Source organism: Lynx rufus, unplaced genomic scaffold (assembly GCF_022079265.1).
Source record: "Lynx rufus isolate CCGP_SWC_20201006 ecotype Redwood Valley unplaced genomic scaffold, mLynRuf1.p SCAF_52, whole genome shotgun sequence".
Classification (NCBI taxonomy): domain Eukaryota; kingdom Metazoa; phylum Chordata; class Mammalia; order Carnivora; family Felidae; genus Lynx; species Lynx rufus.
This window is the reverse complement of record NW_025814870.1, coordinates 438,043-452,379: the sequence shown is the minus strand read 5'-3', so window position 1 is coordinate 452,379 and position 14,337 is coordinate 438,043. Positions and strand designations below refer to the sequence as shown.

General features: G+C 37.3%; 1 protein-coding gene across 1 annotated transcript in view; it reads left to right on the top strand.

The window, feature by feature from the left end:
• F8 (coagulation factor VIII) overlaps positions 1–14,337 on the top strand; it is a 126,398-nt gene that overhangs the window by 34,416 nt on the left and 77,645 nt on the right. Inside the window, exons 4-5 of the mRNA XM_047100732.1 lie at positions 711–923; positions 10,421–10,489. Coding sequence (XP_046956688.1) covers positions 711–923; positions 10,421–10,489 — 282 coding nt within the window. The remainder of the gene's footprint in view (positions 1–710; positions 924–10,420; positions 10,490–14,337) is intronic.

The window sequence follows — 14,337 nt, the reverse complement described above, 5'->3', positions numbered from 1 at the left end:
GATAAGATAGGGTATAAATGAAGAGCCCCCTGAATGCCTTGAACCGCTCTGGAACTCCAGAGACTATTATAAATCCGGGAAGTTATGGTGAGTTGCTAGAAAAGATGTTTCAATAGAAGTACAAGAGGTCAGTGCCTTTAAATATTCTCTACCCCTGTCCACTGAAATGACCTGGAAGCAATGACGCTTCATTAACAATGAACACATATAGTGCTCAATTGAGAATCAAGGCATCACACTAATCCAGGAGTCCATTTTAACACCACTAAGGATGGGGTGGCCAGAAAATATCTGCCCCTGATGTGATCTGTTCCTCCAAAGAAGAGCCAAGTTAAAAACATTTTTAAAACTCCGTGTATCTCACCTTTCCACTATCCTCACCAGTGCTCATTAAAGAATCTGGGACAAAGTACATAAGCAACCTATGTCTGTCAAGTTGAATGAACGCAAACTAGGTAAAAAGATGCAATGATGAAAGTAGTATTATTTGTTAATATCTGGAGGTTGCAGTGAGACCCCCCCGAACCCCTCACGTTTGCATTAGTGGTCTACAACTTCTCTGGGCTATGTAAGGCTGCTTAGTAGTCTTCCAAATTCAGTTGCAGAAAGTCTATTTCTTGTGTAGAATCTGTTGATAATAACAAGCTTGATACATTTCCTTGAGTAAATAATGGGTATGGAAAGGACAATTGTATCCCTTCTTGCTCTAGGTGCTGAATATGAGGACCAGACCAGCCAGAAGGAGAAGGAAGATGATAAAGTCTTTCCTGGTGAGAGTCATACCTACGTCTGGCAGGTCCTGAAAGAGAATGGACCGATGGCCTCGGATCCTCCATGTCTCACCTACTCATATTTTTCTCATGTGGACCTGGTGAAAGACCTAAATTCAGGCCTCATTGGAGCCCTGCTGGTTTGCAAAGAAGGTAAGTGGCAGAGAGGGTAGGACTCAGATGAAATAACAGAGAAGTACAAACATCTAGGTCGATTCATAAAAGATAGCATTTGTGTTCTTTCATCTAAGGAGGTTTCTTTTCCCTAGCATTATGCCCATGGAAAGAAAATATTATATTCTATGGGCTCTCTGTAGTCTTTTCTTAAATTTTGTGTTACATTCCCTGAGAGCTTCCTGGAGATGAACACATCCAAGTGTATCATCTGTATCACAAAAGCATGTAAAAATTGGAGAAAAGCAAACATTTATAACTTGTTATTCTACAAATCATCTTATACTAATCAAAGCTGTTTTTAGTTTGTAGTTTAATGGCATGCACTAAATTAGGGAAGTAAACATTGCAGAATTTACTGTAATTCTGGGTTTTTAATAGTGAATTCAGCTTCAATGGACTTTTTTTTTATTCCTTTAACTATTACAATTTAGTGGCTTAAAATGACAATAATCATTTCTAATTTCTCATGGTTTTTGTGGGTCTCTCACAGAATTTGGGACTATGTTTACCTGATGGTCTATCCCAGGGTTTCTAATGAGGTTGTAGTCAGATAGTGGCTGGAGCCAAGGTCATCCTGAGTAAAACTTTATTCACATGTGTGGCACCTACACTTAGAAAACTCAAATAGCTAGAGCTTTCCACAAGATCTTTTCAGTGTGGGAGCTACAGGGTAGCCAGAAGTTTTTCCTTTTTTTTCCTTTTAAATGGACTCCATGTTTTAGGGTAGTTTCAGTTTTACAGCAAAATTGAGCAGAAACTGCAGAGAATTCCCAAATATCACCTGCCTGGAACCCACACACAGCCTCCCCTACTGTCAACATCCTACCCCAGAGTGGTATGCTTGTTACAATCGATGTACCTACATTGACATACCATTATCAACCTAAGTCCATACTTTACATGACAGTTCATTCTTGTTGGTCTACATTCTACAGTTTGGACAAATGTGTAATGACATGTATCCATCATTATAGTATCATACATGTCCCATCTACCCATCCTTTCCTCTACTACCCCTCAACAACCACAACATTTCATTTTTTCATTAAAAATTTTTTAATGTTTATTCATTTTTTGAGTGACATGGAGACAGAGCACGAGTGTGGGAGGGGCAGAGAGAGAGGAAGACACAGAATCCGAAGCAGGATCCTGGCTCTGAGCTGTCAGCACAGAGCCAGACACGAGGCTCAAACTCACAGACTGTGAGCTCATGACCTGAGCTGAAATCAGACGCTCAACCGACTGAGCCACCCAGGTGTTCCACCAACCTCTGTTATTTTAAATAGTCTCCATAGTTTTGCCTTTTCCAGAATGTCAAATAGTTGAAATCATACATTATATACTCTTTTCATATTGGCTTCTTCTACTTAGTAATAGGCATTTCAGTTTCATTCATGTCTTTTCATGGCTTGATAGCTTTTTTCTTTTCAGCACTGAATAACATTCTATTGTCTGGATGTATCACAGTTAGTTTATTCACTCACCAATAAAGGACACTTTGGTTGCTTCCAATTTTTAAGTTATGAATACAGCCGTGTGCAGGTTTCTGTGCATACATAGTCTTCAACCCCTTTGGGCAAATGCCAAGGAGTACAACTACTGGATCATACAGTAAGAGTAGGCTTTCTTTTGCACGAAACCACCAATCTGTTTTCCAAGGTGGCTCTGTACCCGTTGCTCCTCATCATCACCAGCTTGCAGTGTTGCCAGTGTTTTGGAATGTGGCCATTCTTATAGGCATGTGTTGGTATCACATTGCTTTAATTTGCACTTCCCTGATAACGTATGACATGAAGCACATTTTCATAGGCTTATTTGCATATCTTTGCTGAGGTGTCTGTTCAGGTCCTTTTCTCATTTTTTAAATCAGATTGGTTTTTTTATTGTTGAGTTTTAAGAGTTCTTTGTACATTTTGGATAATGGTCCTTTATCAAATATGTCTTTTGCAAATACTTTTCTCAGTCTTTGGCTTGTCTTCTCTCTCTTAAGTAGCCAGATATTTTTTATGGTGGCTCATGCTGTCTTTTTATATGGTCCCTTTTTTAACCTGCCCTCTGAAATCACACAGCATCCCATCCACCTCATTCTGTTTGTTGGAATGAGTCACTATGGCCAGCCCATAAAAGGGGAGGAGAATTAGGCTCCACATTTGCATGAGAGGATAGGCAAAGAATTTGTGAACATGAACCACCATTTCTGGATGATTATGATGACTATGAAAAAAAAAAAAACAAGAGGGGAGGGAGTAGAAGCATGATCTCTCATACACTAAGTTCAGTTTCATAATCCGAATTTATGACAAAGTGCTAAAACTACAGTGTGTTATCTGTGAGATATAAAGTTTAACAAAACAATAAAATCATCAATACATGTTTATATATAAAATATAAATAACTTTAAAATCAAAATAATTCTCTGACAGAAAACTGACTTAAAAAGTCAACGGAGGGGTGGCTGGCTGACTCAGTCAGTGATGCATGGGGCTCTTGATCTCAGAGCTATAAATTTGAGCCCCACATTGGGTGTTGAAATTACTTAAAAATAAAATCATTTTTTTTAAAAGTCAACAGAGGTTCTGGTTCTGGGTAATATGGAGGAAACATATGCCACCCTTTATCTCCCATTGAACCCGACTATGGAACCTTGACAAAACACCTAGCCCAGCCATTTGAGAATTCTAAGAATCAAATAGAGCAAGCAGATCAGGAAAAGGCATCAGAATTTAAAGTACCGCCAAACTGGTGGAGAATTTCACTTTTTTATTCCCCTTCTATATTCCTCAAACTGGCAAAGAATGTGAAAATATATTTCTGGGGGGAAAAAGGTATACAGATGGTTAACAAGTATGTGAAAAGGTGCTAAACATCACTAACCATCAGGGAAAGACAAACCAAAACCATAATGATATATCATCTCATACCCGTTAGAGTGGCTATAATCAAGATAGCAGTGTTGGCAAGGATGTGGAAAAAAGGGAACCCTGTACGCTATGGGTAGGAAGGTAAATCAGTGCAGTGGTTATGGAAAACAACTAAAACAATTGCCGTATAATCTAGCAATTCCACTTCTGGTATATATCAAAAAGTATTGAAATCAAGATCTCGGGGCGCCTGGGTGGCTCAGTCAGTTAAACGTTTGACTTCGGCTCAGGTCATGATCTCACAGTTCGTGAGTTCGAGCCCCGCGTCGGGCTCTGTGCTGACAGCTCAGAGCCTGGAGCCTGCTTCACATTCTGTGTCTCCCTCTCTCTTTGCCCCTTCCCTGCTCATGCTGTGTCTCTCTCTGTCTCAAAAATAAATAAACATTAAAAAAAAATTAAAAAAAAAAAGATCTCAAAGAGATATCTGCACTCCTGTATTTACTGCAACATTATTTACAATAGCAAAGATGTGGAAACAACCCAAGTGTCCATTGACAAATAAATGGGTAAAGAAAATGTGATATATACATACATCATGTATGTATCACAATCACATGGATGTATATAATAATGGAGTGTTAGTCAGCATTTGAAAAAAGGAAATCCTGTTATTTTCAAAAACATGTATGAACCTGGAGGGTATTTTGTTCAGTGAAATAAGTCAGTCACAGAAAGGCAAATATAAGAGTCCACTTATATGAGGCATATAAAATAGTCATAAAGTAGTCTAAAATTCTGTAGAAGTGGAGAGTATAATAGTGGTTGCAAGGAGCTGGAGGAAAGGAAATTGGGAGTTGTTATTCAAAAGGTATAAAGCTTCAATTATGCTACATGAATAATTCTAAAGATCTATTATATAACATAAGTGCCTATAGTTGACTATATGGTATTGTACACTTCAAAATTTGTTATAAGGGTAATCTCATATTAAGTGTTTTTATCATACACACACACCCACCCTAAAAGACACAGAAACTTTGAGAGGTGTTACATATGTCTATTACCTTGATTTGGTAATGGTATCATGGGTGTTTTCATATGCCTAACTCATCCAATTATACATATTAAATATATGCAGTTCTTTGTATAGCAATTATATCTCAATAGAACTGTTAAAAATAAATTGTATTCTATATAGAGAAAAGGGAGCACTAATTTTATTTGAGGAAATAATAACTGAAAACTTCTCTATTCTGGGGAAGGAAACAGAGATTTAGATCCAGGAGGCACAGAGAACTCCCACCAAAATCAGCAAAAGCAGGCCAACACAAAGAAACGTTATAATTAAATTTGCAAAATATAGTGATAAAGAAAAAATTTTAAAAGCAGCAAGACAAAAGAAGTCCTTACCTTAACAAGGGAAAACCCATAATGCTAGCTGCAAATTTCCCAAAAGAAACTTGGCAAGCCAGAAGAGAGTGACATGATACACTCAAAATGCAGAATGGGAACAATCTGCAGCCAAGAATACTGTATCCAGCAAGGCAATCATTCAGAATAGAAGAAGAGATAGAATTTCCCAGACAAAAAATAAGGGACTTTGTGACCACTAACCCAGCCCTACAAGAAATATTAAAGGGGACTCTTTAAGTAGGCAAAGAAACACCAAAAGCAAAAAAAGACTAGAAACGAGCAGAGAAAATCTCCAGAAACAATGACTTAACAAGTAATACAATTGCACCAAGTTAATATCTATCAATAATCACTCTGAATGTAAACGGACTAAATGCTCTAATCAAAAGACATGGGGTGTTGTCAGAATGGATTTAAAAAAAAAAAACAAGACCCATCTATGTGGGTCCTAGAGGAGAATACAGGCAGCAACCTCTTTGACATTGGCTGTAACAACTTCTTACTAGATATGTCCCCTGGGGCAAGGGAAATAAAAGCCAAAATAAACTTTGGGACCTCATCAAAATAAAAAACTTCTGCACAGTGAAGGAAACAATCAACAAAACTGAAAGGTAACCTATGGAATGGAAGAAGATATTTGCAAATGACATATCTGATAAAGGGCTAGTATCCAAAATCTATAAACAACTTACGAAACACAACACCCAAAAAGCAAATCATCCAATTAAAAAATGGGTAGAAGACATGAATAGAAATTTTTCCAAAGAAGATATACATATAGCCAACAGACACATGAAAAGATGCTCAACATTACTCATCATCAGGGAAATACAAATCAAAACTACAATGAGATACCACCTCACACCTGTCATAATGGCTAAAATCAACAACACAAAAAACAAGTGTTGGCAAGGACATGGAGAAACTGGAACCCTCTTGCACTGTTGGTGGGAATGCAAACTGGCACATACAGCCGGGAAAACAGTGTGGAGGTTCCTCAAAAAATAAAAATAGAACTGCCCTGTGATCCAGCATTTACACTACTAGGTATTTACCCAAAGAACACAAAAATACTACTTTGAAGGGATACATGCACCTCAATGTTTATAGCAGCATTATCAACAATAACCAAATTATGGAGAGACCCCAAATGTCCATCAACTAATGAATGGATAAAGAAGTATACACAATGGAGTATTACTCAGCCATAAAAAAATGAAACCTTGCCATTTGCAATGACATGGATAGAGCTATGCTAAGCAAAATAAGTCAGTCAGAGAAAGACAAATACCATATGGTTTCACTCATATGTGGAATTTAGGAAACAAAACAGAGGATCAAAGGGGAAAACAGAGAGAGAAAGAAACCAAGAAACAGACTCTTAACTATAGAGAACAGACTGATAGTTACCAGAGGGGAGGTAGCTGCGGGGAATGGGTGAAATAGGTGATGGGAATTAAGGAGGTCACATGTGATGAGCACTGGGTGATGTATGGAAGTGTTCAATCACTATATTGTACACCTGAAACGAGTATTACTCTGTATGTTACCTAACTGGAATTTAAATAAAAACTTTAAAAATTTTGTATTCTATATACTATCAGTGAATAAATGGAAACCAAAATTTAAGAAAGAATGTTTAAACTGAAAACAAACTGAGGGCTGATGGGGGATGGGAGGGAGGGGAGGGTGGGTGATGGGTATTGAGGAGGGCATCTGTTGGGATGAGCACTGGGTGTTGTATGGAAACCAACTTGACAATAAATTTCATATTTAAAAAAAAGAAAAAAAAGAATGTTTACAGTAGCTCCAAAAATTGAAAGCTTAGATACAAATCTAACAAAACATGTGAATTGTCTATATGATGAAAACTACAAAGTGAAAGAAGTCAGAGAGACATACTGTGTTTGCGAACAGTGGAGCTCTTAGTCCTCCCACGTCTGTAGATTTTCAGCAAGATTTTTTTGTGGCCACAGACATGCTGATTCTGAAATTTATACGAAAAGGCAAAAGGACTAGATTAGCTAAAATGATTTTGCAAAAAAGAATGAATTTGGAGTAATAATCCTACTTGATTTTCCAACTTACTACAAACTGCAGTAATCATAACATATATTAGTAAATGGAATAGACCTGTAGATTAATGATAGAGAATAAAAGTGCAGAAATAGATCCACACAAGTAAGCCAATTGATTTGGTGCAAAAACAATTCAAAGGAGGAAGGATAGTCTTTTCATCAAAAGGTGTTGGACAATTAGATAGCTGTATCCAATGATCGTAGACCTAACATTATACAAAGATTAACTCAAAATGAATTATAGTTCTAAATGTAATATGTAAAACCATAACACTGTTAGGAAACATAGCAGAATATCTTTCTGACCTAGGGTTTTCGGTGAGAAAACACCGAAAACAGTCCATACAAGAAAAAATTGATGAATGTGACTTCATCAACACTAGTAACTTTTGCTTTTGTAATAAAAAAAAATACTGTTAAGAGAATGAAGAGACAAGGTACAGACTGGAAGAAAATATTTACCAATCATATATCTGGCAAAGGACTGATGTAATATATATATTACTAATGGAATATACATATATATGCATATATATATATTCACAATAGCCAAGATATTTTTATACGTTTTATATATGTATTATATATGTATATATACATAGTGTATAAAACATTTTATTTTATTTTCTAAAACATGTTCTCAAATGTCAACAATAAGGAAAAAAAGCAATTCTTCAAATGGGCAAAAGATTTGAATAGATAATTCAGCAAAGAAGTGGTAAATGAACACCTGAAAAGATGCTCGATATCATTGGTCATTAGGGAAATGTATATTAAAACCATAACAAAATACTGCTACATACCTATTAGAATACCTAATGTAGTAATTTTAAAATTAAGTATGCTGTCAAGAATGCAGAGCAACAGGAAGTCTTATACGTTGTTGGTGGGGATTCACAATAGCATAGCCACTCTGGAAAACAGTTTGGCAGTGTGATACTGTGATTTAAATAAAATCTATATTTGGTTTTCATCTCCTTCTGGTAAAGCTTCTAAAACCCTTGAGATTTTCTGTGATGAGAGCAATAAAAATGTCTTTTTGCTATGTTAGTGTGGTGATTTTTAGACCACACACCTAAGGATGGGAGCAGATTGCCAACAGAGTCAACCAAGTGACTAGAAGGCTGGAATTTTCAGTCTCACCCCCCTGACCCCACCCCCACCCCCAAGAGAGGGGAGAGGGGCTGAGTATTGAGCTCAGTCACCAATGTCTGATGATTCAGTCAATTGTGCCTGTGTAATGAAGCCTACATAAAAAACCACAAAGGACGGAGTTCAGAGACCCAGGTTGGTGAACACCAGGAGATTTGAGGAGAGTGGCATACCTGGAGAAGGCATGGGAGCTCTGCATCCTTTCCCCATGCCTTTCCCTACACCTCTCCTCCACCTGGTTTTTCTTAGTTGTATCCTTTTTGAATAAGCTGGTAATCTAGTAAGTAAATTATTTCTCTGACTTCTGTGAGCTCCTCTAGCAAATTAATGGAACCCAAGAAAGGTGTTGTTGGAACCTCTGAGCTATAGAGGTGGGTCAGAAGCACAGGTGATGATTTGGACTTTCGATTGGCATCTGACATGTGGGTGCAGGGGAGTCCCATAGAACTGAGCCCTTAACTTGTGGGAATCTACACCATCTCCAGAGAGATAGCACCAGAATTAAGTTAAATTGTTGGACACCCAGCTGGTGTTACAGAATTGCTTGGTGGTAGGGAAAAAAACCCATACACCCTGGAGTTGATGTCACAGTTATAACCAGTTTCTTATAAAATTAAATATACACCTAATTTCCATTCCTGAGTATTTACCCTAGAGAAATAAAAACTTAACAATCACATAAATGTGTATATTAATGCTCACAGCACCTTTATTTGTAATGGCCAAGAACTGGAAACAACCTAAACGTCCTTTAACAAATGACTGGTTAAACACACTGTGGTACATCCACATCATGAAATGCTCTTCAGCAATAAAACACAATGAAGTACTGATATATTCAACAAAATGGATAAATCTCAAAGGCATTATCTCGAGTAATAAAGATAATTTCAAAAGGTTATATATTGTATGATTCCATTTGTAGGACAACCTCAAAAATACAAATATACTGCAATGGAGAACAGATCAGTGGTTGCCAAGGATATGACCATATATATGACTGTCTCTGTATACATGACTATATATATGTCTATAATGGGATAGAAGGAGGGAGTTTTGAGGCATGTTGAAACTGTTCTGTGTCCTGATGGTTGGTGGTTTTATGAATCCATACCTGTGTTAAGATTCATGACTTAAACATGAAAAGTAAAAGTCAATTTCACTATTTGATTGTTTTAAAAATAAATAAAAGAATTAAGATGTTTTTAGACAGCTTTACCTATATCTTAATTTTGTATGGGTGAGTTACTTTCTTTGTCCAATCTAAGATTTACTGTCAAGTGTCAAAGGTACAAGGAAAAATGAAAATGTCATAAACAAATATCTTCCTGCTTAAAGAAGCCTGCTAAGAAAACTTCCCAATCAAATGAAGAAATATAATGCTAACAAAGACAACTGACAAATTCAATAATTAAAGCATGAAGCAAGTTCATTTGTTACATTAACAACTTTAAATATTGATATACATGGTGTTGATTTAAATTGTGATTATAGGTGTTTATTATTGATAATTATTATTTTGGTCATAATGCTTTGTGTATTTACAATTGCATAAGTTAAAAAAGTTAAAAGTATAATAGAAACTATATTAATTGCCTGTGTGCACAGTTTCTATGAACAGTATTTACAGTTTATAATTTTTGTTTTTCTCTTTTCTGTTAGTTCTGAACACATACATATTTATGAAATATGATTATATGGACTTGTATTTTGTATGTCTCTTTAACTTCATTTTCTCAGTAATTTGTTTTTCCTATGTTTTACAAAAGTACTGGTCTGGAACAAATTTGAAATGAGAAAAAAAGTGCTTTACCCCAAACAGTTTTACAAAAACTGGTACAGAAGGCCTGACACCAAGAAGCAATACTATGTAAAGTTAACAGGAGACGAAGAGACAAAGCAGCTATTCGTGCTGATTTCCTGTGATAAGATTTGTAATAGAAGACAAATATTCTCACTTCTTTTTCAGGAAGTCTGGCTGAAGAAAGGACACAGACCTTGCATGAATTTGTACTCCTGTTTGCTGTATTTGATGAAGGTGAGTGAGCCGCAGTCTGAATCCTGGGCTCCTGAAACAAATCACATATATTAATTTAATCTGGTACTCGAGAATGAGGGCTGCTATTGTCCAGATTATAGAAAGATCATAAACTACTGTTCAGGAATGAAAGAGATGGGGAGAAAACTGAATTTCAAGAAAAAATACAACCTGAGTTTCATTAAATCCATCAACAGAGACTTCTAGTTCTAACTTTAAATACCTCTTCCTTTTTTAGAAAATTTTATGTATTTTTTATTTAAAATTTAAAAACATTTTTAATTGAAGTATAATTGACATATATTAAATTAGTTTCAGGTATACAGCATAGTGATTCACCTATATACATTATGAAATGCTCACCATGATGAGTGCATTGCAGGAGTATTGACTATATTCCCTGTGCTGTACTTTTCATCCCTGTGACCTATTTATTTTATAACTGGAAGTTTGTATCTCTTAACCTCCTTCACCCATTTACCCATCCCTGTACCCTCTTCTGTCAACCACGAGTTTGTCCTCTGTGTCTGTGGGTCTGTTTCTGCTTTGTTTGTTTTGTTTTTTAGATTCTACATAAAAGTGAACCCATATAGTATAGTATTTCTCTTTCTCTGTCTAACTTATTTTGCTTAACATAACTGAAATACTCTCTAGGTCCATCCATGTTGCTGCAAAAAGGCAAGATCTCCGTCTTTTTTATGGCCAAGTTTTATATATCGTGTGTGGGTATACACACATATATATACACACACATGTACACCCATACACATACGTGTATATATATATATGCATACATACCACATCTTCTTTATCCAGTCATGTATGAATCTATACTTGGGAACATAGGGGTGCATGTATCCCATCAAGTTAGTGTTTTTGAATTCTTTGGGTAATACCCAGAAGTGGAATTACTGGATCATAGGGCAGTTCGATGTCTCACTTGTTGAGGAACCTCTACGCTGTTTTCCAGAGTGGCTGCAGCAGTTTGCATTCCCGCCAGCAGTGTAACAGGGTTCCTTTGTCTCTACATCATCACCAGCACTTGTTATTTCTTGTCTTTTTGATGTGATTACACTTTTCGTTTGTATTTCCCTGATGATTAGTATTTTTTTTTAATTTTTAATGTTTATTTTTGAGAGAGAGAGAGAGTGCGAGCAGGGGAAGGTCAGAGAAAGAGGGGAGACACAGAATCCGAAGCAGGCTTGAGGCTCTGAGCTGTCAGCACAAAGCCTGACACGGGGCTCAAACTCAAACTGTGAGATCATGACCTGAGCCAAAGCCAGACACCCAACCGACTGAGCCACCCAGGCGCCCCTTTGATGATTAGTAATTTTAAGCATCTTTTCATGTGTCTTTTAAAGGAAATGTTCGTAAAAGTGCATATTTAAGGGGTACAACATGATGATTTGATATACAGAAGATAATAAAGTGATTACTATAGTCAAGGTGATCAACACATCCATCTCCTCACATAGTTACTATTTTGTGTGTGTGATGAGTGCACCTGTAATCTACTCTCTTAGCATATTTTCAGTGTCTGATACAGTATTTTTAAGTATAGTTATCATGCCTGTACATTAGATCTCTGGAACTTATTCATCCTAAAACTGAAATTTTGTAGCCTTTAGCCAACATTTCCCCATTTCCCCCACATCTCTGCTCTTGGCAAGCAGCATTGACTGTCTGCTTCTAGGAGTATACCCTCTCTTATCTTCCTTTCTTACTTTTAAATACCTTTGCAAATTACTTAACCTCTCTGTGTCTCAATTTTCTTAAGTTTAAAATCGAAATAATAGTACTTTTTTCATAGGATAGTTGTGAGGATTATGTAAGTGATTTCAATTAAGTAACTTAGAACATTATGTGGCACAGAGTAGGTCCTCAGTAGTATCAGAACTTTTGCTACCTCCTCCTGCTAATAGAGCCATTATCCTCCTACACAGCTTCTTCTGAACTGAGGGCCCCATCATCTCTCTCCTGACTAGTCTCCCTGTCTTCTCCTGTCCCCTGACGTTCCATTGTTACTGATGATGTGTCTAGCCTCACTGGGCCCCTCTTCCTGCCTCACTGTGCAGGTGCTGGCCACGCTGAACACATTTTACATTGCCCTGCAACATGCCCTGTGTTTTCTTGCATCCAGATCCTTGTTGACGCTGTGTCCTCTGCCTAGAAAGCCTGTCTGCACCTTCACACCAAGTGAAGATTTTCCTTTTCCTTCCAGTCTGGGTTCGATGCCTCTTTATATATTTCCACAATTTTTTAAATGTTTATTTATTTTTGAGAGAGAGAGAAAGAGAGAGAGAGAGAACAAGCAGGGGATGGTCAGAGAGAGAGGAAGACACAGAATCTGAAGCAGGCTCCAGACTCTGAGCTGTCAGCACACAGCCTGATGCAGTGCTTGAACCCACGGACCGTGGGATCATGAACTGAGCCAAAGTTGGATGCTTAACCAACTGAGCCACCCATGGGACCCTCCACAGTTTTTTTTAATACATCAGCAAGTTTATTTACAAATGCAGTTGAACAGGAAGGCTTACTAGGTCCTGGAGAAAACTTTTGGTATACAAACCCTGATGATTTTGTATTAATGACAATTCTGGTGAAGAAAATAGAGATCCCCTCATCAAGAAAATAAAATGTCACAGGGGCGCCTGGGTGGCGCAGTCGGTTAAGCGTCCGACTTCAGCCAGGTCACGATCTCGCGGTCCGTGAGTTCGAGCCCCGCGTCGGGCTCTGGGCTGATGGCTCAGAGCCTGGAGCCTGTTTCCGATTCTGTGTCTCCCTCTCTCTCAGCCCCTCCCCCGTTCGTGCTCTGTCTCTCTCTGTCCCAAAAATAAATAAACGTTGAAAAAAAAAATTTAAAAAAAAAAAAAAAAAAGAAAATAAAATGTCATGTATGCTAAAAAAATTTTTTTAAAGCACAATATTACATAGATGAAATGAAAGATACAGAAAGCAAATTTGTGAGTATATTTTAGTGAAATTGTCTTTATGGTTCTGCATTAATTTAGTATACATTACAATAAACAGAGCAAATGCAACTATGTATTTATATTAGCTACTTCAAATAATATTTCACAACCTTTTTTGAAAAAAACAATAAAATAATCATCTTCAAAACACCACTAGAAAGTCAAACAAAGGAGTTTCCTCCTTATCATACTAAATCATCATTGCCTGATACTTTGATATTATATCCCTTCCCTTTCAGGTGAAGTGAAGTTTCTTCTCTCTGGTTTTGTAAAAGCCTGTTCTCATCTCTATGACGTTACTCTTCACTTATAATTGCTGGCTTCTCTATTTAAGCTAAATTGCAAGCACTTTGAAGGCAGAGTGTCTTCTCTGTCCGCAGTGCCTGGCACTCAGAAGTGCTCAGTAAATGCGTTTGGATGAATGAAGAAATTAGTAGATGAACAGATAAATGAACTTAGGAGAATTACCCACAAAGGCTGGGTGCTTCAGAAAGTTTCAGTATTAGCTGCTAGTCCTTTATACGAAGGAGCAACTTCAGGGAGATGGCTGTGCCATGATAATATTTACAGTGCTTTCACTCATTAATTTCAGAGGAGAGGTGGGCAAGCTTTCAGGTTCTTGGGTTTTCATTACTACAATCTGAATGAAGCAATTAGGACAGGGACAGGGACTGAGAGTCCTTTTCTACGATGATTTTCATCTGCTCCTTTTTAAAATTTTTTTAACGTTTATTTATTTTAGAGAGACAGAGCACAAGCAGGGGAGAGGGAGAGAGAAGGGGAGACACAGCATCCGAAGCAGGCTCTAGGCTCTGAGCTGTCAGCACAGAGCATGACGTGGGGCTGGAACCCACGAACCACGAGATCATGACCTGA